Below are 24,447 nucleotides of genomic sequence, written 5' to 3'. Positions count from 1 at the left end.
TTAAATCTGTTCCGAAGTATGTCATTGGGAAACATTAAAAAAATAAAAAAATAAGTTTGTCGTCATGTGATTAAACCAAGGAATCTCTCACGACTCATGCACATAGCCTACTAGCAGTCTAAACATAAACATACTCGCACTCTTGCAGAAGTTCGTTGGAAAATCTACCAGGCTATGCTACTGACAGAATAGAGTCAGGAAAGCGTAAAGCTAAGCACAAATATGAAGGACATTTGTATCTGAATGGGAGGATTTGCATTATTTAGCTGAACAGAATGGGAGAACCTCGCCCGACTTCGCTGTTGCATTTTAAGTCTTCGAACCTCAAGCCCCATTTCACTTGCTCCATGCCAACATGGGCCAGGAGTTTCCCAAAGGCACTGAACCTCGCAAGCACAAGATAAACACGCTGAAACGTTCGAAAATGTAAAAAACACTCTGAGACAGTCACATTGGCATTATATCAGCTGGCATGGAGCATTGCTTGTGCTAAAACGCTGCACAGGTGAAGGGGACTTTGTGAAGCCATGCCTCAGAGATGTTGTTGCTATCCTCTCTCCTGCAAATAACAGTCTGAAGTGTCCGGTATCAGACCTGTGTTATGTCATTTCAATCAGGAGGGACAAGTAAATGAAGAAAAGATAATGGTACAGTGGGCTGAAGAGGCTGATGAAGCTGATGAAACCGGAGCGGAGATGGGGAGGTGGAAGGGCGCATGTAACAGCAGCATTAACGTACTAATGGCAGAGAGATAATCTTATTTAAAAAGGAGCAGCAGCAAATGATAAGCTAACAATGTAGGTGTGTCACTGTGCTATCGGATGGATGTGACCAGCAGATGAGAACAGCTTATATCGCGACTGACAGCCCCAAACAATGCCAGCGAGAAAATTATGAGTGAGCATGCGTGAGAGGAGTGAATGGCAGGATGTATGAGAAATAAACGACAGGCCTAAGCATGCAAAAGTATAGTCTTCCTGACTGAACTTACGCTAGAGCTTCATTAGGGCTATAAGTCACTGTTGCTGATAAAGTGTGTGCACGCATGTGTTGTGCGGCTCTTTGCAATGATGTACTATTTTTTTCTGGCTATTCATGCTGGGCTTGTTGGCCACCCCTGGGTTATACCAGTGTCAAAAGTAACAGTCCCAGCACACTCTGTATTGTGTTACAGTATATCCAAGAACATTTAACAGATGCTGGTTGGGATGGGACATTCAAATTGACAGCTGACAATGAAAAACAAGGTAAGAAACGGAAAGTATAAAATAATTTAAAGATCATTTATCTAATAAAGTCTTAAAAGAGTTCTAATTTAGAGGCCTAATCCTCAGGTACAGTAGATCATTCCAGGAGACATGGGTCCATAATTTAAGACTGGTAACAGTAAGGGAAGAGTTTGACATTTTCATTTACAATATTTTGCTTCTAATATTAAACACATTTTATTTCATTGTACATGATAAATAATACATTTAATTCCTTATAATAAAAATAATACAGCAGGAGTAATGCATTAAAAACCTCACCTCTTGGCCATTGATCCTCTGCAGGTTGAAGTGGTGGAGGCGATAGATGACGAAGGAGCGCCACAGAGCCAGACTGGCCACTGGGTTGCCCTCTGGGTGGATGGTCAGCTGGTCCAGACGCCTCACCTGAGCCAGAGCCGCCAGCTGGGGCAGACGGCTGATGTTGGTTTCCAAGAAGATCAGGTGCTGCAGAAAACATAACAAGTTGTTTTCAGTGAGGTAGAACTACATAGATACTGTATATTTGTTCTTGCCTTTAACTCATTTAGTTGATCATGGCAAAGATTGACAGGAGTTTTATTCCCTTTGGAGTAATACATTTAAAACATAAATGCTTTCAAGAACCTGTAAGGTGCTTTGGATAAAAATGTCCACCTAATCATACTGAATGTTATATGAGCAAAGTTTTTCATTCATAATATTTCATATAAAGAATATTATTTGTTGACTGTGTGATAGTCAGCTAATGTGCGGACAAAATTGATTTAGCTTAGACAATGAAAGCCTGACCAGTAAAACTTTAGATGTTCCCTTTCTCTTTGTTTCCCTGCCATCATAAATAAAGGTTTTCTGATTAGCCCTGCCTCTTTGCATGCATCAACGCATTTCATGCCCAGGAGCAGGAACGCCTGCGAGGCAAATAAGTGGGGTTGAAGTTAGAGCTGCAATGATTAATTGATTAGTTGTGAACTGTTTAATTAATCGCCAACTATTTTGAGGATTGATTAATGGGTTTGTAATTTTTTAAGAAAAAAAGTCAAAATTCTCTGATTCTAGCTTCTTAAATGTAAATATTTTCTGGTATCTTTACTCCTCTATGAGAGTAAACTGAATATCTTTGAGTTGTGGAACCAGTGATCTCTTTACCACAGCAATCTGAAAATGTTGTCATGATGACGAATTAGGTTGAAAGTAGTTCTGCCACAAAAATGGGTACCAAGAAGAAATTGGTGTTTTTGTGCAGGAGGTTCAGAATGACAACTGGATATCCAGCACCTTAAGTTCTCTACCAAGGACAGATGATGTTATATTACCTTGGGGAAAATGAATGTGTATATTGGGTTACTGTGGTGCTCTAGTCCTACAAGATCCATTGCCTAATATAGGAAATGGTTCAGTGGATGAAGGCCAAAGTTAATGACAAACAAGACTGTGGGAGGGCAGGTTCCACCTCAAAATCCTCACTCTTTGTGTCATGTCATGGCAGTTTGGTGTTAGATAACACTCAGCATTTACTACAACCACATCTGAAGGTAAAATGAAAAATGCACATTCTGATTTTTTCCTTCTTTATGTCAACATTATCCCATGGCTCATTGCGGTATGTGGTATGTGGTTAGTGCCCTCACCGATAGATTGGGGAACTTGACCCTTATTCGCGGCAGTGTTGGTACAATGGCGTCAAAGTTGATGTAGCGGAAGGTTATTACAGCGACAGCACCAGCAGTCTGAACTCCCCAGCCCCTCTCCAGGGCCTCCAGGGCTCCGGGTCCGAATAAACGCAGGGTGTCTCCATCCAGCTCCGCCAGGTGATTGTCAGAGAGGGACAAGCTCTGAACGCTGCCGCTCCCTGTATCCACAAGCCTGCAAGATATACACACACGCACACACAAAAAACACACTTTGTGAGCCACACTTGATATGCTGAATGCACAGAATTTGTTGCCTTGTGAAACTTGAAGGATATCTTTGGGCCAAAAGTGCACACATTTGCTTGAAAAAGCAAGCATTGTGCTAAAAAAAGGAAAAAGGAACATTGCTACAGAGTATGCAGGGGTCTAGTAAATGTCCTATTTGTCTTGCCTAATTGCTTTCTATTCTCCTATAGGACAGTTGAAGTGCCCTTCTCTGATAAGAGAGTCGTGAGAGTGGAGAATCTGGGCAAGTCTCAAGGAGACATAATCTCCCTGCCCGAGCTCGTGTGCTCAGCCCTCTGGGTCTGCTGACACTCAGGGGACTTTTCAGCAGAGCAGGGCATCAGATGGCTACTTGCTGCACGCTACTCAACACTGATCATTTTGAGTTCAGCCCGCCAACAAACTAATCACCACTATTCATATTTCACACCCTCCCAATCTTGCTGCAACAGAAAGCCAGAAGACTAATCCTTTGATTACATAACTCCAATCCAAGATTCTTGTTGAAACCGAATTTTAGAAAGTGTGTTTGAGAAGTGTATGACAGAAGAAAAAAAAAAGAACAGTAGCCATACTGTAGACAGAGAGGTACACACATAAGGAAACAAAATGGAGCTGTACTGTAACTGATGCTTCTTTAAAAGGCCTCCTTTGTTTCAGGCACAGTAAGACCGATTCCCTAGAGGTGACTCCTCTCTGTACAGGAGAGAAGGAACAGTTTCCTCTCATAACTGAGCAGCAAAAAAGGACCAAAGATTTGGAGAATCAGGCAAACACTTAAAGGTCACATATTATGCTCATTTCCAGGTTCATAGATGTATTTTAATGTTGCACTAGAACATGTTTACATGCTGCAATGTTCAAAAAACCCTTTATTCTTCTCATACTGCAGCCTGAGTCTGCCTGCCTCAGAGCCTAATTCAGCCTCTGTCTGAAAACCACTGATTCACAGCCTGTCTCCTCCCACTCTGCTCTGATTGGTCAGCGTTTTCTGTCAATCAAACTTCCTCAACAACAACAGCGTCACCCTCCCCCTCCCTCCCGGAGAAGCTCTGGAGAGGGAGAGGAGTGGAGGGAGAGGAGTGGAGGGAGAGGCAGCTAGAATAGAGCTTATAAACCACTTTAAAGTTTATAAACCAGAAACTTCACCCAGCGCACGTTACCGGAGGAATCTGATCAGAAATCGGCGACACATGATGAACATCTGCGGTCCAGATTCCAGGTTTTCCTGACGGTTTCTCTCAGGTAAATAATACTATTTATAGCTCTGTTAGTTAACTCAGTGTTTACCTCATGCATCAACTCTGTAAACCGTAAACATACACTCTGTTTTACGTCTGTCTTTACAGATCCATCTGTGAGAAATGACCGACAGAATCATCCCAGAGGAGAGCAGATAGCTGAAAGCAGATGGGAGATACAGAGCTAACCCGTTAGCATGTAGCTACATGCTAACGGGTTAGCTACATGCTACCGCTATGAGACGGTGTGTAAACACAGCGACCATCAGGGTGGAAAATAGAAGATGTGAAACAGTAGTCAGTTCATTATTTCTGCTAAAAGATAAATGTATGGAAGATCAGAGTAATGGTATATTATTTACAGTAGTAGCTGTCTCTGTGTTACCATGACTACAGACCACCGGAGCTTAGCTTACCATAGTTTACCAGAGCTGAAGACTTTCTCCTGTACCATGTTAACTGCAGGTGGGATGATTACAAATGCTGTGAATAATTAATATTGTCATCTGTCTACTCAAATAAAGTTTGACTGTGAAACAGAAATGTGTTGTGTTGCTTACAAGTCACTATTTACTACCTGTACTCTGCTACATGCATGACATCAAATATATATAATATATAAATATCATCTGTTTAAACAGTGTAATTACATAAAGCCTTTGTGAAAGAACATGTTATATTTAGATGATGGGAGTACATGAAGCCTGTTCTGCTGGTTCTTGCAGACTTTGCTCAAGTTAGGTTGAGGAGGAGAGACAGTGACGCGCTGTGGGGCGGGGTCAGCTACTGAAGGTTCTCTCTGGTTCGACCAGGAAACCCTTACATGGCTTGCATTTCTCTAATGACGTCAGAAGAGAAGGAAAAAAAGCGATTTTTTTTTCTGCACCCATTTCCGGACAAACGGAGGAGGAGAAAAAGAGAGAGGATGGTCTTTTATGATACTATGGTGGCCTGTAGACACACTGGGGACAGATATTGATGTTTAAAAGACATGGAAAAGTGCATTTTGCATAATAGGTGACCTTTAAACTGGATAATTAAGGGCCATCTTCAAAATGAGAGGTATGCTAGAGTAGATTGGGGTCTCGGCCAAATAAATAAGGAGGCCCAGGTAAAGGAAAAACAACAGGGAGACGAGAAGAGAGGAGAGATCTATTTTTCAGTGTAAAAAATAACAGCCTCTGCACATATTGATGTTCACAGTATGACATCGTAATTTTCTCGCTCATAATTTTATTTATTTTTTTGCCTAGATCCAAATACATTTGTTGTTTTTACAAAGCCTAAAACATAATGCCTTGAAGTTAACGCTTTTGGTCTATTGCATACAGTTTATAAAAGTCAACCCAATCATATTGAAAGTATTTGGCTGATGCATCATGCTGTTGATTAATCTGCAAATAATGATTATCCTTATCGATTAATCTGTAGATTATTTTCTCGATTAATCTGTTAACTGTTGGTCTAAAAAAAAATGTCAGGGTGAAGTCTCCAAATTGCTTCCCAAATAAATTTGATTTACCATAACATAAGACAAAGAAAAGAAGCAAATCCTCACAATTGAGAAACAAGATAGTTGAGTAAAATGAAGACACTAACCAGTGATCATAGTGGGATATTCCACCAGTCCACAACCACATCACATGTGTAAACTGCTGGAGGAGGAACTCAACATTGACATCAGGTTCTTAGCAGGTGATACTTTGGCCTCGGGTCACTTTAACTCACTCGTTCTTGTGTAAAAGACAGGTGAATGGTCAGGTGCCTCAGGAGACGACAAAGTGCAGGACCAGTTCAGACCATGGCTGTTAGGCCCTTGGGAAACTTTCTGTGTGTGTGTGTGGTCTGCTCGTAGGTGTCTATAGAAGTATACAGTGTGACGTAACTCAAAGTCTTCTTTGAGGTCATAGTCTGCCTTGGAGTTCAGCCAGTTTTAATTAGTTCAGTTAGTTTTAAATACCCTTTGGGAGAGCAACAAAAAAAGCAATTACACAAATTACACTTGCCAGTAAACACAAGACAACAACCAGATTAATCATGTAATACAGCCTGAACCAATAAACCAGTGACTGACAGGGAATATCCCACTCATTCATCATGTTTGTATTCAGACACATTACTCTTACATGACATCTAAGCTGATCCTCCATGCACCCTATATGAAAGCCATTCCTAATCAAATGTCAAGGGGTGATCATGGGAGAATACAGCGGGGAATGCCATGGATATATCAAGAGATTGGATATGGTGTGGAAAAGTCATTCTTGCTGTCAATTTTTTCCCAACCGCCAAACTCCAACTAAAGAAATCCCCTGATTGCACAGAAAGCTTTTCTCCCAAAGACCATGATTACAAATCAGACATCTGTGAAACGGAAGGACTCAAAGACACCTTGAACAGCACACAATTACTCTGGTTCCTTGTTACACTGCTAACATCTACATGGGCATTGAAAGATGTGAAAAAGGCCTCAAAATAGTGGATTCTTCTGAGTGCAGCTACAAAAGCAGGTATAAGCACATACATGTTAAAAGATGAGTGCACTCTTCCAGATAATGAAATGTGCATTCAAACGACAAGAGCATTGATTGAATACTTAAAGCATCAAAACCTGGTAGTGAAGAAATGTTAAAGTCTCAATGTCCAAGTGACTTGGCCAGAAATAGACGGGGAGGTGGCAGGCATTGAAAGGCAGTTTAATCATCAGGATACGCCACGCCTCCGAGATGCAAGATTGCCAAAGGCATTAAATCAGGAGGAGTTGGAGAGCGGTGCAAGACATGAAGCGGAACATGTAGATAAGTCACGTAAAGAATGAGAGTTACTTCTGTGCGCCTGGAAGTGTGCCATCAACACACTCTGCGCTGTGTCATGTATTGTTCAGCCCATAATCACGGCTGAAAGGCTGCCAGGTGGCCTTGAATCCCCCTTGTGACATGAACCCAGCAACTAACGCTGAAAGAAGAAGCGAAAAGGCGGGGAAGAGCGAATGAAGAGTCGCAATTACACGGATTCTGCTCTGGCCTATTAGACTCTGAATCTAATTCAATTAGGGCGATCTCACTTAATCCTACACAAGTTCTCTAAAAGGACATCTGTCATCTCTCAACAACTTAATCCCCCCCAAAGACATGGCTTGTAACATACACATGTCTCCAATTGCCTCAATACTGAGTGGTAGTGTGATGTGTATGAGACATTACTCTCTGAGCAGTCATTTCATCATTTCACAGTTGGAAAGTGGAAACAAATGGTTCAAGTGGCAGTTACTGCAGTGCAGATGTTAGGCTTACTGGGTGCCGAGTCCTGTGGACTGAGAATAAGTGTGTTTCCACAGTGTGTGGTGGATTTAGATTTAAGGTTTCATTTGAGGAGCCAGCGGAACTTTTTTCTCACCATTGTGAAGATAGTTCATGTATGTGCCTGCAAAACCACCTGTTCAGGGTCTCAGCACAACTCTTCATTAGATGAATGTATGAATAGTACAAAGGCCTTTTTCCATCTGCCCACACAGCGACCAACACCACCATTGGATGTCTGAGTAATAACTCTTTCACTGCCATGCACCCCTAATCCCATCTCTCAGGGGAAATGAGGTCCAATAAATCTTAAAATCTTAATCCAATTGTTCGCATAGGAATAAACTTGGGCCTGTCACACGTTGGCAGTGACACAAACTGTTGTCCCATAACTTATTGTAGGAACATATCGACACCACCATGTTGGATGTGCTGTCAACATTCACTTCAACCTCATTCTAATTTGTCACCAAACTGGGGCTGCTAATGCAAATCAGAGATGACATCATAGCATCATCTTTCTCCCTACTTGTCATCACATTAACTACATTCTGAGGCAGTGTGGTGTAGTTTTCTTTATATTTAACTGTTTTCAACCCTTTGGGACACACAAACATTCTGTTTACTATTGTGATTGACAACACACTGGACCTTTTTAAAAGCAATCTTTTTTGAATTCCAACAATGCAAACATTTCACGTATAGCAATTGTGGAGACTTAAATTATTTACACATCCCCCCCCCCCCCCCCCCCCAATTTCCAGACTTTTCAAAACTTCTAAACTAGGAGTAAAACACAACTTTAATTGATTAAAGGTATAATATGCAGCATTTTGTCGGATGGTGTTGTTAACACAGCATTCAAAGTTCAATAAGCCGAGAGAGAGAGAAAGACAGTGTGCCTAGATATCAGACTATGCAACGGTATTTGACAACCTGAACGGGATGCACACCCTGTGCACTGTTATTGGCTGGGGGTTACTCCCCCTCGTGGGACCCAAAGGCTTTTTGCCGACACCCAGAAACGTCCCGAACACAGCAAAATATGAACAAAATACAGGCAGAGGGCAGGGTCTCTGTAGATACAGACACTGCCACTGCCACACACTTCTAGCGGGTCAAAAGTGATGATTGAGAGGGATTATTTTATATACTGTTTTTGTTTTGTTTTTTAAAAATGCTGCAAATTATCCCTTCAAGTAGTCTCTAATTGAGATGACATTTCTCAGCAGTGGGCTTGGAGTTAAAGAAATAGAGGGCAGTCCCCAGTTTGTTTCTCAGGAAGAAACGCACACACATGCACCAAGAGGTTGCCCTGCTCCCCGAGCTGTCACTGAGCAGATCCAGATGTGCGGATGTGCCAGGTTCAGCCCCTGACCTAAATGGAAAAACCAAGAATCTGTTGAGATTCTGGAGTAGCAGGATTATGGATGACATGCAACAAACCATACACAGTCTCTTCAGGGTGCAAAAGAATAAACCTCCTCCTGTTTTCTGGGAATTCACACCCCCATCGACCTGATTCGTGATGTCATGTACTACTGAGGCAAGAGTGTTGATTCACAGGCTTCAAAAAACCGAGACAAGCTCATCCATCATCTGCCCCTGCATGCTCTACATCTGGGAGGATGATGTAATTTGAGTCAGCATCTATATACTTCAACGGCTATCTGAGGTAATCTGGGCTACACTGTGTAGGCATTATAACCCTTCAATAAACCCACACACTGGTGAACGAAACAACCTTTAAAATTCCCATCTACTGTACATATTCCCAGGTACTTTAGTCACAGCTTCTCTTTCAAGTTACTGGTTGTGCCCGGGTTTGTAAAGGCCCTTGTTATTTTGTCATTCAATACAAGCCAAAGTGATACAACTCCCATCTCAAAAGAGTGTGGTAGATCGAATCGCGTGAGACCTGTTCGTCACCATAACATGTTAAGCCACATGACTGAAGTTATAATAGACCCTGTAAAGGAAAGCCATTGCCATTGAGGGATTGCGCTTCGGGGTCATTTTCATATCCTGGTGCAGGAAGGGAAAGCCATCTTTGAGACATGTAATAATAGTCCTTAACACAGCCCCCACTTTCATCTAGTCCTCCCCCTCATAACTCATTCAGACCTGGATCACATTCTGTGCAGGAGAGTACATCAGACAGAGCCCTACGCTCACATTAAACTTAGCAAAGACTGCTGATTTAAAGCACTTCCAGCATCATTTTATAAACAGTGGAAAAAAACTGTCTTTGACATAAATGTACTGATTTTTATCAGAGAGCTCACAGAGCTTAGGATCAGGCAAGACCCCTGCAGCAGGTAAAGGGGTCACTTCGTTGCTTAAGAATATTTCAAGATGGGTTTGATGCACCAGCTGTTGTAGGGATCAAATCTGTAACTGGTATGATCTCTCTACATGTTATATTTAGACTATTCTGCCAACCCATACAATACAACCCATATTTAAGTAAAAAAAAAAGAGTGGAGTGAAAGAGAGAGAGAGAGAGAGTCAGGTAGGCAGGAGCAGCCAACCAACAATCTCAATGTTTGCATTGTTGCTAGTAAACACAACTCAGCAACCTTCTCTCAGGAGAGACAAAGTTAGCTTTCTTCATTGGTCTGTATATTTGTGTGTCTGTCTCTAAGTGTCTGTCTGTCTGCACTCCCCTTTTTCAATGTTACTTCATGTACTATTACATTAAGTGAAATTCCATTCTAGTAATCCAATAGAGGTGTCACAATAAAGTGCTCCAGGGATGATTTATATTTGTAGGCCAACCTGGAAGTTAACACCACCCTGGTTCCTTCAACAAAAAGCCAATGGGATTTTTCCATCGGGTTTTGGATTATTGCAGAAAATAAGATCTGTGGCAAACACTCGTTTATGATACCTACACGTTTTGTTCAGCAAGATAATCTTCACAAATGAACACCACTTTTATGATTTGTGAAGTGTGAATGCCATCGGCAGAAGTAAAAAGCTAACGTTAGGCTATAAACGAACTACACCACGGTCACATGAGCGTGAGTATAAACAACGAGGCTGTAACGGCGGACGAGTCGGCGTGATGACGTTTAGTAGTCTCATTTAGCTACTTGTTAGCAACTGCATTTTTTAAGACAAGTTAAGTCTTCAAAATTCACAAGTGGGGTATTTACTGAAGTATTTTATGTTGTAGGACAAAACGTTAAAATCTCTTAAGCTTGTGTTAACTACAGACCTTATTTCAGGCATCTAACTAAAAACCCATTCAAAAAACCCATTGACTTCCAGACGAGGAAACCCAAAGTGATAAAATGCTAACTCATTTCCAGGTTTTAGGACTCATTCCTCTTGCACTTTATGGCAGATATCTCAACACCTTGGCAAATAAAACCAGAACTTTCTGCAGGGCTAGATATCACAAGAGAAGAGGTGTTTTTTTCAATTTGTGTGAACTTATCCTTTAGTCAATTTTACAATACATCTGTTTCTAAATCATCATAAATTTCAACAGAAAATATCAGCTTGTGTGTCATACTGGTCAATACAGACAACTTCACTAATCTATTGACGATGACTATTTTTTTGGCATTTAAGAGCTTGGGCGGGTGAGGTGGGTGTACACACACATGCGTTTTTGACTCACTTTGGATCTCGTGGGCTGTTTGGACGGCTGTTGGTACGGAGTCGGTTCTCCGTTCCCCCTGATGGTCGCTCTGGTCCTGAACCTGGGCTTACCCGTCTAATAAAACAACAAAAAAACAAACTCAGCAAGAGAGCAAATTATTCTTTTCATAAAAACTCTTAGATGAAGGAGAAGCTTCAAAGCCATGATCAGATTAGAGTTTTGTTTTTGTTTTTTGAATCAGCTGGATCAAACACATGAGAAGACATTTTACAGACTTCTCTGCTTTCTAATTACAAACATACATTGCAGGATTAGAAATACCAGCATAACACACACCATATATTACTAAGATTAATATGCCAGAAAAAATGCACATGCTAGTCTCACTCTCTCATGCATGCTTCTCTCTCCCAAAATCTTATGTTGAATGACACATTTCCTTTCCTCCATCTCAGCTGTCAATCAAACTAAAAGGCTACAAGATCTTGATGTCTCTTTATGGTTGTCATCATAAACGTTATCTTCCTTCTTCTACCTTGTTGATTTGCCTCGTGTTTGCTATTGTGTGTCAATTCAGACAGCATTGATATAATTGTCCAGATTTTTACAAACATGAAACTGGTTTAAAATGATCAGGGCGCTCCAGATGAGTCTGCCAACAGCTCTGAAGTGTTACACTTTTATCTGAAAACTGCTCCTCTTCAACAGATGGTCCATGACCGACATCAGTACCAAGGCCCTAGATCAGATTTTCCCTCCAACTTTCAGGAGAGGAGACTCATGAGTACTGTATATCAAATCACACGTCCGGGATCTAAACCCAACGCCGTTCATACATTCCTCATGTTTTCAGGTTCCCATCCAAGCTACATTATGTACAATCTAGTCATAGTGTTAGCCATGTTGACTTACCATATATATATATATAGTATGGGTGGTAGATCTAACGGTAAACAGATTGTAAAATGTCAGATAACATTACAAATATTTACTGATTCCTCCACAATTCTCTTTGTAACAAACACGAATACGGGTCACACATAACACCAGTATCTTACCACCTGTTGGTCCTAGAAAAGAAAACTTAAAGAGGACCTATTATACTTTTGTGCTTTTTCCCTTTCCTTTAGTGTCTTATATAGTTTTTTGTGAATGTAAAAGGTCTGCAAAGTAACAAAGAACAAAAGTCCACGCCAAAGGGAGTTACTCTCCCCCACAGAAACACGGCTCCTGAACTGCCTGAAATGCCTTGCTTAAGTCACGCCTTTTCTCTCGAAATGTGGTGATGTCACCAAGTAACACATTTGCATAATACCTGCCCAGCGGCTAGTTTGACACACTGTCATATTAAGCTAGTTAGAGCAGAGCTGGAGCAGAGTCTGAAGAGTTTGGTTTGTTTGACCAATCACAACAGTAGGTCAGCCAACCAATCAGAGCAGACTGGGCTTTTCGGGAGGGAGGGGGCGGAGCTCAAACAGAGCGTTTCAGACAGAGGGTGAAAAGGGGTGCCGCAGCACAGCTGGTATGAGAAAAATAAAGCGTTTCTTGAACTTTAAAGCATGTAAACATGTTCTAGTAGAAACCCAAAATATAAGTATACACCTGAAAATGAGCATAATAGGTCCTCTTTAAGTGATTCAATCTTCTGCTGATGCGGTGTGTACCTGGGTTCATCTGGAGAAGTTTCCTGTGCAAGGCCATTGGTCTGGGCGGGGCTGTGGGCAGGGCTGTTCTCTGGACTGACTTCTTCTTTAGCACCATTTGTTGGTGGCAGCTCCAGGCAGGCCTTGACGCCCTCCCACTGCTGCGCTGCATTACGGATCGCCAGACGCCGCTTCTCCTTGATGAACGCAACACACACACACACACGCAAACACACACGCAAACACACACGCACACACACACACACACACACACACACACACACACACACACACACACACACACACACACACACACACACACACACACACACACACACACACACACACACACACACACACACACACACACACACACACACACACACACACACACACACACACACACACACACACACACACACACACACACACACACACACACACACACACACACACACAAACAAACAAACAAACAAACAAACAAACAAACAGAGGACAGGGAAGGTTTCAAGTGACAGTTCTCTTGAACAGAACACAGAGGGCATGTACTAAGCTAATAGAATCACTCTGTCTATCTTGACATAATCACAGGCCAACTTATACCTCCTGCCTTGCGTGTCTCTGTTGTTGAAGATAGTATGAAAACTGCTTACTGGCAGAATATCACATCTCATTAAAGTTAGATCTGAAATTGTATATGCGTGTGTTGGTCCAATTTATTTGCTAATGTTACCGCAGCATTTTGATTTAACTGCAGTTGCAGCAGTGAAAGGGACATCCCCGCCCTGCAAGAGAGAAGATTTCTGCTCCTTTGCGGTCTTTCAATTGTTCTTCTCCTGGCCAAGCTGTAGTTTCGATGTGCTCGGTTATGGAATGCGCCACTCCCCGATGCAGGGGTGAGTCAGTATCAATCATAGCACATCCTTCACCCTTACGAACTCTTGGCTGCGGGATTCAATTATAACATTTTCTCAACACCAGGGATTAACAGGAGTTAGGTTACTGAGAGACAATGTGTTCCGCACAGAGACCATCTCTCAGCAAAAGACACCACTGCAGCGCAGACACAGCAGGAGCACCATCAATATGTACTTTTGCACACACACACACACACACACACACACACACAGGCAATTACTGCAAAACAGATACCTTTGCAAGACAGAACATCTTAGACCATTTAAAGAAACAGTATAATTTACAGACTCATTTACAGATTCAGTACCACTGTGGACAGTGTACCCTTCCCCATACATTAACAACGTTCCCAACATTTACTTTTGTTGTGTAGTAGTGATGTGGTTACGTTTGAAAAGTTGAAAGTCCATGTCAGCATACAAAAAGTGTATTTAAAGGTACATTGTGTAGGATTTGATGGCATTTAGTGGCATGGTTGCAGATTGCAACCAACTGAGTGCCCCTCCACTCACTCCTCCCTTTCCAAGACTGCTGTAACGTGAGCCGCCGAGTGCAAAACTGTAGTAACGCCGTTCGCCTCGCTCAGAGGCCATCCTAACCGTGATAATACAAATTTAGGTGCAACAGAAGTCAGACAGCGGCTGGCGATACTACGGTTTTGCACTCGGCGACTCGCGTTACCACAGTTTCACAAGCGTGTCGGAGAACTACGGTGGCCTTCAGGTAACGTAAAAACATGAAAGGCTCTTTCTAAAGCCAGTGTTTGGTTTGTCCGTTCTGGGCCAATTTAGAAACATGGCGGAGCAACATGTCCTATGTATCTCCCCATGTAGATATGAAGGGCTCATTCTAAGCTAACGAAAACACAAAGATTCTTAGTTTCAGGTGATTATACACTAATGAAAACAAAGTGTTACACACTGGACCTTTAATGGCCCACGCAGCCTCAACAATCAAAAGACACGTACGTTAGAAGACACATAAGAGGAGGGAAAAAAAGTTGGGAAATCGAACAACAAATCCTGAGAATGACCTAAATATTTTAGAACTTTCTCATAAAACATGTTTTGATGGGTAAAAAGTACCATTAAGAGGCCAAAAACGTTGGCATTGTCCAAAAACACAGTTATCCCAAAATAATAATGGCCTGAAACACGCTAATACTGTAAAATACATTGGATTTAAACTACAGTATATACAATTTAATATTCAGCTGATACGTAAAACACGGTTAATCACATCTCTACAGCAATACAGTATGTGGTAGTTTTAGAATACCTCAGTATGTAGCTCATCCAATACTTTCAGCCAACTAATTATCTTCATACTACCAAGAATAACTAACCACACAACACCCAAAATATGAAAAAGACCACCATTGGTTCAGAGGACACCTGTTAATCTACTCTGAGATGTGTATTTGCTACATATTCAAACTCTAAATTCACGCAGACAAAAACAACAGGAGTAAATCACATCAGAGTGGTACCTTATTAATGGTCTGCTTGTGATTCTCCCTCTTCTTTTCCTCCTCTTTTCGAGCCTGTACACCAGCCATGCGCCGATCCTCGTCCTGAAAAAGATAGCTCGTGCAATCAGAGTGTCGCTCCATTCATGAGTTTCTGAATTATTCAGGAGAGAGGGGGGAACCACAAAAGACGCCGCCGGGAAGGCTGTTCTCTACAGCAGAACTGGACCAGTGTGGAGGATGGGAGAGATTCTCACACTAGCCGGCTGCATCACGGGATTATCTGTCTGATTTTCAGTCTCGGATCAACCGAGCCCAGCTGTTGGGGAAAGCCAAAACTCCCAGAATGCAATGCTGCCAACACCAATCTGAGTGTGCCAGATGAGAGCTGGGGGTATTCAGCTGTCTGTGACGATGCTAGCACAGATAATGCTTCAGTCGGATCAATATTGGCAAACTGCTCGCCTCACGAGAGGCCAGGCACTGATGTCAGCTAGTGGAGACAGATTAAGATGCGAGGCCTCCATGTATGTCACTACTTTAAACTAATTTAGTGAGAAGAACAGCTTCTAATGGGGGGAAATGACCAAAGTGCTGCATATGCTATTCTGTAAAATTGATCAATATCTTATTGATTGCAAAGGGTGCTATTTTTCAGCAATGAAGATGTCGTTGTTTGGGCAGCCTCCACATAGTCTATTAGGTTGATTATTTGGCTGTTACGGCTCCAGTCAACAATATTTCTAGTTTAATACTAATTGTAATCATATTTAAGTTATTTCCTGAAAATTATAGATATTCCAACAAACATAATAGTTGTCTTTGATATAGAAGCTCTATTTTTCCATTGAATGTATTTGCAGGTAAATATTATAATCATAGTGGGATTATATGATTTATCAGTCAATAAAAATATAATGACTCAGTCAATTGATAATTGTCAGATCCAGTTTACTGAATACGTGTTGTTTGAATTTTTGAAATAATCCAAACAGTTCTATATCCCCACACGAAACAGAGAAACAGAATTTATTAGTTTAGCCCAAAGCTCAAAAGTAGTACTGTATCTCCTCATTTGCAGTATACTAGCTCTCTTTTCATTCATAAATAATAGCCAATCTACCAGCAAGCAGGCATAGATTTTATCTCAGATAATCTGGTCTGACTCCTCCTGCTGATAGCATAGTTGCACTGGGGGCAAGTTTTTCCTAGTCGGTTAGAGGGGAAATTCTAGATCTTCAGTGGCTACAACGAAGTTTGCCCCCAGCAGTATCATGACACAGTTTGAAAAGATGGAAACTGCAGTCCTACACTACGTTGTTGATGTCAAATCAAAACATTGCATCTCCCAAAAGTAAACTTTCTGGAAATAAAAACATCATCCCTGTTTTTTGGATTGACAGCTAAAGACAGAAGTTTGTTGGAGGGGTTTAATGGGCCCTGGGGATCATGAAACTTGCTAAACTTGTTAAGGACCAGATGTACCTTAGAATTCAAGTAAAAACATGAAAATTGTTGAAATAAGAGCTCCGAGTTTTTTTTTTTTAAGGTATTAGCAGTATGTTCTGAGGGCAAGGTGTGTGGTACTTACAGATTCCTTTTTAAAGTGCAAGCTCAGACCTGGATGCTCCCTGCTTGACAGCTTCTAAAAGCATGCTGATATTCCACTGTAGAACTTCTCTGGCATGCTGTATAAATACTTCATGTTTATGCTTGAGAATCATCATTGTTAAACTGAATATACACTAGGTGTGTTTTAAATGCTTAGCTTATAGTCTGAGTTTAGTCACTGATGCATTTTGCTTCTAATACGCAACAGAGAAAATTATGAATGCTGCACAAATGTCATGGCATCGTCAAGATGTTCAGGAGCTTAGAGATGCCCGTTTGACAGTGAATAGGAGACCTTTGCCTATGAGGGTTCATCGTAAGTTTGTTTTGAACTGTAAAATCATAATAAAGTATATGTCAAGACAGAGTCATGCTCAAGAATCGACATGTACTGTGCAGTCAGGAATATGTGCTCAGACAGTAACATAAAGGTTTGATCAAATATGACATGCAACGAGGCTTTTGTAAATAAGTACAGCACAACCATGAGTTGTGAGGGTTTTATAGCTTTAGGTTTGTCATAACTCAACATCCTCTTTACTGTTTAATATGTTTGATAATGGCAATATAGCATGATAAAAACTATCACGCAGACATAATGTGCAGAAATAAAAAAATATATATCAAAAGGGACAATAAATTAAATTTAAAAAACCTGACAGTCCCAGCTATTATTAGCATCATTTGGCCAGTGGCCAGTCTTGCCTCTGGTAAACGCACACAGACATAGTTAAACAGTTGAGCCTTACTGTGATGCGCTTCATGTCCAGCTGTCTCAGATGAAGCACACAGCGCAGGACGGCCTGCTTGTACCATGTCTCCAGGGCTACAGGATTCCCATCCAGGGTGAGCTCAGAAAGGGATCGCGACTCTCCAAGGCAGGCTAGCTGATCAAAACTAGACACAGAGAAAGAACATTTTGAAAGATATGAAGCTACACAAACACACAAATGTTTTCAAAACAAGGTACACTGAATGCTTTACAGTAATACATGGTGATCTAACTACGTTTTGGAAAGCCTGAGTCATCCACCGCTTAACTCAAATAAGACAACATCCCCCCATCTATATTTGTATTCTTTAATCTAGGCTTGTATTGACAGAATGGAGCCAAGCTAAAACAAGACATTAAAAACACTGGCAGCCTGACATTACTCAGGGGGCAACGAACAGAGAGATATCCGCTACGCTGTTGATATCACCCTGTGGCAAAGGGAGACATGAAAAACCACAGTCATGCTAAGTAAGGCCGTGGAGATTCTATCATTGCTAATTTGTGATAATAACCTTGATGAGTCATTTGCCTGGAACCACTCATGAACCTGCTGCACTGCACTGTGATCCTAATCAGGTTTCTCTGGATGCAAAGAGGGTCAGACAGTGAACCTCTGATGAACTGTTGGTGCTCTAACACAGCGATTTTCAAAGTGAAAATAATTTGCTATAAATTATAAAATTGTGCTGTATCATTAAAGAGTGAATATCTACAGATGGGGACCATTTGCGCCAAAAATACCAAGCATATTACCCCATTAGCTTTGGGCCAATAGAAACTCTGATATGATCGTGACACAAGCTGAAGCACTCACTGACAGTCAGATTTAGACTGTTAAATTTAATTTGAATGTCTGGATTTATTAGGACGATGCCAGTCTTGCTACTGTTCATTTTCTGAAATTACAAAAGATCAATTACTTGATATGTTGGCTATAAATGTTGTCAAGTTGAGTCCAAATGCAATTTGAATAAAATCACCCTCTGTTTAAAGGTATATAAGTGGTATTAACATTCAATAACATCTCTAATTTCCCTGCTGTGGGAAAGGATGATCTAATTTTAACATAATTAAAATTGAAATGTGTTTCCGTTTATCACTATGAAACAAGTCCGAAGTATTTAATAAGTAAATAAGTAGTAAATAATTCCAATGGCATTTAAGAGTACAAATGGCAGTAAGCATTATGCTTAATCGGTGTTAGGATTAAGAGGGGGTCCTTGGAAAATGTTCTCCCCTATAAGGGATCCCTGGCCCCAAAAAGTTTGAGAACCCCTGCTCTAACAAACGCAAAGCAACAATTCATAATTCACATTTCATTTGGGGTAGTCAGGAAACTGCACTAATTTGACAAATTTGAAAATAGAGTATTATTTTCTCCTATCTCAGAGTGACAGTGGGCACAGCCAGACCTCTCTTGTGCACTGGAACACACTGTGGATCTGAGTCTATTATCAGTCTATTACACGCAGTAACCAGTGAGCTAAGGCGTTTTTAATTGTTATTAATTCCTATCCATTGACATAACTTTGTGTCATAACTTATAATAAAGACAATTATATTCTAGCGATAATGAAGAGGGCGTTTTTCACAGTGATTATAAGAGACTATTTGAAAGATCCCAATGGTGCTTGACTGCATCTCATACATTTTGCATAATTACTGCATTCATAATCACAGTAACCAATGCCCTCTTGGGTATTGATACTATGATAAAACCGCTCAATAATAGCCGCAGTAATGAAAAGTCTACATGCACCTGTCCCTGGGTGCTCTCAACGGTCCAATAAGATGTGAAAATATGTATGTGTTTGCTGTGTGTACATAGATGCATAGGGTTTCTAACTTTATTCAGGCAGGTAAAGTAAAAAATGCTAGATTATGATAAGTGATATAATAATTGAAAACATTCATGAGGGATCTTTTTTTTGCTCCATTATCCTCTACCGGACAAACTGACTGCACCGAGTAGACAAGAGTGTTCTGTCCCTCTACCTAGCAACAGAGCACAACTGTTCTCCTATCAGCATTGAACACTTTCAAAACGTATACACACGCCAGGTTTCTACAATGCCATGGTGAGCATCCATTCAGGAGGAGTGTGAATTAAAATGCCTTTACCAAAAGGTCATAATAGTAATAATACGAAGAAGAAAAAAGGAGTACATATTATGGAAATTAGTTGAATAATCACGCTACGCTTAGTGTCGCTTTATAATGTCATAAAGGAGTTTAAGTTAAATTCTCTGTTGCCTATTTCTTTGTCATGATTCTCTCTGTAACAGTGTGTCAGATACATAATCACACAGACACACAGAGACAATAGAACAGCAGGGCTGGCTTGAGACGTCAGGTCAGATCTATCACAGTACAAGGTGACTATGGTCAAGGAGGCTAATGAACACTGTCCTACCCTGTATCCCACATGCAGGCCCCTCCTTAAAGCAGCCTTATTCAGTGGGAGGGCTATGCTGCTTTAACAACTTACTCTGACACATATTTACAGCTGGCCTTAGAGAGAGAGAAGCAAAGAAAAAAAGATAGACCACAGATACTGGAGAAAGTGTGTAAAGCAGGCTGACTGAGCAGCAGAAGACACCTCTCATTCATCCTACACATTCTAACCTGGTAATGCTGCTTTTGCATTCACTTAACCTTCAAATCTATCATTAATTTTCAATGGAAGTGATCTGCCTTCTCTGAGCCTGCTTCTCTGCTCTCTGAATAACTTTAAAGTATTGGCACACCCTTTTCTTAGATAACAGCATGCTAATTACTAACAACATGCAGGTTATTGTTTTCTAGGTTACAGTAACTGCCCACCACAGCAAACCTTTGCGTGCTTGTGTGTGTGTGTGTGTGTGTGTGTGTGTGTGTGTGTGTGTGTGTGTGTGTGTGTGTGTGTGTGTGTGTGTGTGTGTGTGTGTGTGTGTGTGTGTGTGTGTGTGTGTGTGTGTGTGTGTGTGTGTGTGTGTGTGTGTGTGTGTGTGTGTGTGTGTGTGTGTGTGTGTGTGTGTGTGTGTGTGTGTGTGTGTGTGTGTGTGTGTGTGTGTGTGTGTGTGTGTGTGTGTGTGTGTGTGTGTGTGTGTGTGTGTGTGTGTGTGTGTGTGTGTGTGTGTGTGTGTGTGTGTGTGTGTGTGTGTGTGTGTGTGTGTGTGTGTGTGTGTGTGTGCATTCTGCCTGCAGCTTGTTGGGCAGGCCCTGCCAAGAGCCGAGGGAGTGGACGTGGAACTGTCCGGCCACCATCTCTGTCCCTGCCCTGCGGGGAGGAGAGAGTTAAGCGGTGCGAGCTCTTACCTGGTGATGATGTTGCAGCTGAGAAAGAGGCGCTGCAAGCAGGGCAGGCGGTCCACCTCAGTCTAGAAAGAGAAAGAGGGAGAGGGAAGAGAGAGAGATGGAGGGATGTGAAGAGGAGAAGGTGCTCGGGAAGAGGGCACTGCATCGTCACAGTCGTCAGAGCTCTGTATCCCTCTCCATTCCCAGAGTCACCTTGCAGCTCTCAGCTCCAGCGTACAGCATCCCCATCCACCCTGCGCATGCACACACACACATACACACACACACACCACACACACATATACAGCACGCTGCCTTGTCTGCACATGGAGAGGAGGGGCAGGAGAGACAGAGAGAGTGAGCAAGAGGAGGAAAGGGGGGAGGGGAGAGAGAGTGGAGTGTGTGCTGCGCTAATGCAGAGATCCCCTGCTGCAGGAGGCGAACTCGAAATGCCACTGGAACACATACAGTATACATCCAGTCACACACCCTGAGCAGTTAGCTACTGTACCTCGTCACACAAGAACAATAGCTTGGGTAGATTCAGTGATAACTGATTGGGATGGAGGCTGTTTCTTCATCAGGAAGGCTCAGCATCTAAATCAATGCGGAATTTAGTGAGTGGGTGGGGTAAGGAGCAGCAGCTGGCCAGCTGAAGAGGATACACAGGGATGTAGCAGGCAATGTCACAACCAACGACTTCAGCTAATCAGATGGTGTGTGTGTGTCTGTGTGGATGGCCACATGCTGGAAGCAGAAAGGACACTCCCTGAATGAGTCTGAATGAGCTGCGTCAGCGTCCGCCCATATTGCAGCCACCGCCTCGCTGCCTCCTCCAGAACTGTTGCCAGTCTCTATTCTAATGAGAGATCAGCCCATAGCATTTAGGCTATGCTAGCACCTCTGCAGAAAACAGTGCAACACTGCAGCACAGTCTCATCATTTAGAAAATTCCTACCACCCCCATCCACACAACCATATAAATATAGTACACAATTACTCATCCCTGTTTCGTCCGTTCCGACGGCCAGAATGCTCACTATAGTACAGTAAGCAACACCAGGAGCAATGCTACAGAGAGCCTGAGTCCACCTGTGTTACATTGTTGATGCTCAATCTATGGAATTAATATAATGAAATCATTTAACCTGTGAATCTTTAGTGAGAATTGTGTACACAGTATGGAGAGGTTTCATCTAATTATATCTGAGCCACGTTTTGTTTTTTTTAAACAAGTTAGCATACAATGAGAATGAGCATGTAGAAGAAAGAGTGAGGCCCATACAGAACTCACACAAATAGCCACTAACAAAGGAAACATTTACTGCACATGCCTCATCTTATTTAGACCAGTGACAAACGTGAGATTATGTCAAAGAGCACTCACTCCCACCTTATGAATTAAGTTTAAATTTAGTGGTTCAGCTGAGATGGATATCTACCATCTTCGCAATGAGAGCTGGTAGAAAGGTACGCAGGCAACTAGTGTCGTTTGAGCAAAAAAGACACACAGAATGTTTAAAAGTGCTAAATGCAAGATTGGGAGACTTTCTATTACCTCCACGCAGCTCTCAACATGGCGACAGCTGAGCCGGCAGCTCGCAGCTAACGGGGCTTACGGTGCCAACAGGGCAAACAAAGGCAACAGTGCTGACAGGGATACTTTTTTTTTTAGGTAAATCAACTTCTAAGTATGAACATTTGAAAATCCCTTATTTAAGTCATTCGGTCCTAAAATGTGTAAAATGCACTGATAGAGAAATCCAGAGGGCTGGGAGGAAAGGTTAAAGGACACACTAGTACGCTTGTTTTATGGGCCCAATGGATACGGAAGATCGGCAGAATATCCGGGTACTTTATCACTCGACAGTCGAGCTATTTTGGCTACATGCGCCACTGAGCAACTTTCATAGGAATGAATGGGAGCCCGCCTACAACGCTGTATCCAGTTCTCTTTATACCTCCATCATTGTCATATGAGAGAAGTGCAGAGCAGTGGTCGTGAGCTGGCCAGTGGGGCACGCTCACATGCACTAAAATGCACTAAAACCAAACAAAGCACAGAGAAGCTCTAATTACACACTAGGTTTATTACTACCTAGAAGTAAAACAAAATCACTTTGGCATTTCTGATGTATGGAGAGACAAATTATACAGCATAGAACATACTGAATAATACATTATGTGCATAGAGACTAAGAATGTATAAGGATTTTTCTTATATTAGATTGTGTAATGCTTTACTGTACACCTCAGCAGTACAGGGGCTTGTTCTCTTTCTTTCTTTTTAAAAAAACTGCAAGTCATGCTATCCAGTGCTAGCTTACTCTGACCCTCCACCACACTCCCAGTGTCTCTGTCTGTGGTGCCAGTCCCTGTGTGGATGCTGGTGAAGCGGCATCACTGTCTGAGACTAAATATAGCATCCCTGTCTCAGACAGAATGATGTCATCACTGAGCTGATGTGCTGCTGCATAACAATCACCCACCAATGTGGTCTCTTTTTAGAAAAAAAAACTGTTTGATCGGAACCAATCGGCTGACAGGATGTGCTGTGAGGTTGGGTACAGCTTTGTTGCTGTGTGTGTGTGCCTGCGGGTGTGTATTTATGAAGCCGCGCCTTCACCGCTTCATTCCGGCTCCACCCTCTTCTCATTGACAGTTTGCGTGTCTTCATTTCTCACACTCAAATACTGAGCTCTGGCAGAGAAACATTACTCCATAAACACAGAATTACCTCTCATCACCGCTGTCTTTGTTGCATGCAAAAACACACCACAAAAGAGCATGGAAGCTGCTCAAATAAACACTGGTACATGTTTGGATGCCAAGAGGGTTTCAAAGATTGTTATTAAGCTGCTGGGTTTTGTGGCTGCTCTATGAATAGCGCAGACTTGAGGTGTCAGCTTAGTCGCCACACATCTGGCCTCAGGTATTGTGCATTAGAATTGCAGATGCTCTGCATTATGCGCGTACACATGTTGAGACTACAATCTGGTGTGAAGTGCTTGCATTGTTGTGTTGTTTTTTGCACTGGTTTCCTTTAGTTACAAAAGTTAGCTTGCTTTTTTTTATTACAGTTTTTATTTGCCCTTAAAGCAGCAGTGGGTAGAACAGGAGCAAACATGATTAAAAAAGTTATTTTTATCAAACGGTCACTATATCGTGACAGCAGTGCATGAGACAGGTAATCTGAAAAAAATCATGTGCCTCTGTGTACTCCGGTCTCTCTAATGGCATCTGCAAGATATTATTATATTGATTCATATTTGATCAGCGCTGCCTAATTTGATCGTTTGATTGGAGTTCACGAGTGATTGACAGCTGCCTCGGTTGAATGAACAGCCAATAGAAACGTTCTCTCTCTGAAATGACCTGTGATTGGCCAAAGTCTCCCGTCAGGGGCTAGATTATTTTAAAGCCTGAAAACAGAGCCATGA

At 41.8% G+C, this 24,447-nt stretch overlaps 1 protein-coding gene across 2 annotated transcripts in view; it reads right to left on the bottom strand.

Moving 5' to 3' along the window:
• The window catches only part of lrrc49 (leucine rich repeat containing 49), a 43,077-nt gene that overhangs the window by 5,399 nt on the left and 13,231 nt on the right, over positions 1–24,447 (bottom strand). The window contains exons 9-15 of one of the 2 annotated variants that reach the window (XM_074661748.1): positions 21,029–21,090; positions 17,706–17,853; positions 15,367–15,450; positions 12,981–13,153; positions 11,335–11,430; positions 2,879–3,113; positions 1,530–1,715 (exon numbers count right to left, since the gene is read on the bottom strand). In XM_074661748.1, coding sequence (XP_074517849.1) covers positions 1,530–1,715; positions 2,879–3,113; positions 11,335–11,430; positions 12,981–13,153; positions 15,367–15,450; positions 17,706–17,853; positions 21,029–21,090 — 984 coding nt within the window. Of the gene's footprint in view, positions 1–1,529; positions 1,716–2,878; positions 3,114–11,334; positions 11,431–12,980; positions 13,157–15,366; positions 15,451–17,705; positions 17,854–21,028; positions 21,091–24,447 lie in introns of both variants that reach the window. The other variant, XM_074661741.1, reaches the window with a different exon arrangement.

Source organism: Sebastes fasciatus, chromosome 2 (assembly GCF_043250625.1).
Source record: "Sebastes fasciatus isolate fSebFas1 chromosome 2, fSebFas1.pri, whole genome shotgun sequence".
Lineage (NCBI taxonomy): Eukaryota > Metazoa > Chordata > Actinopteri > Perciformes > Sebastidae > Sebastes > Sebastes fasciatus.
Note: the sequence above shows the minus strand (reverse complement) of the source record. Positions and strands in the feature narration are given on the sequence as shown.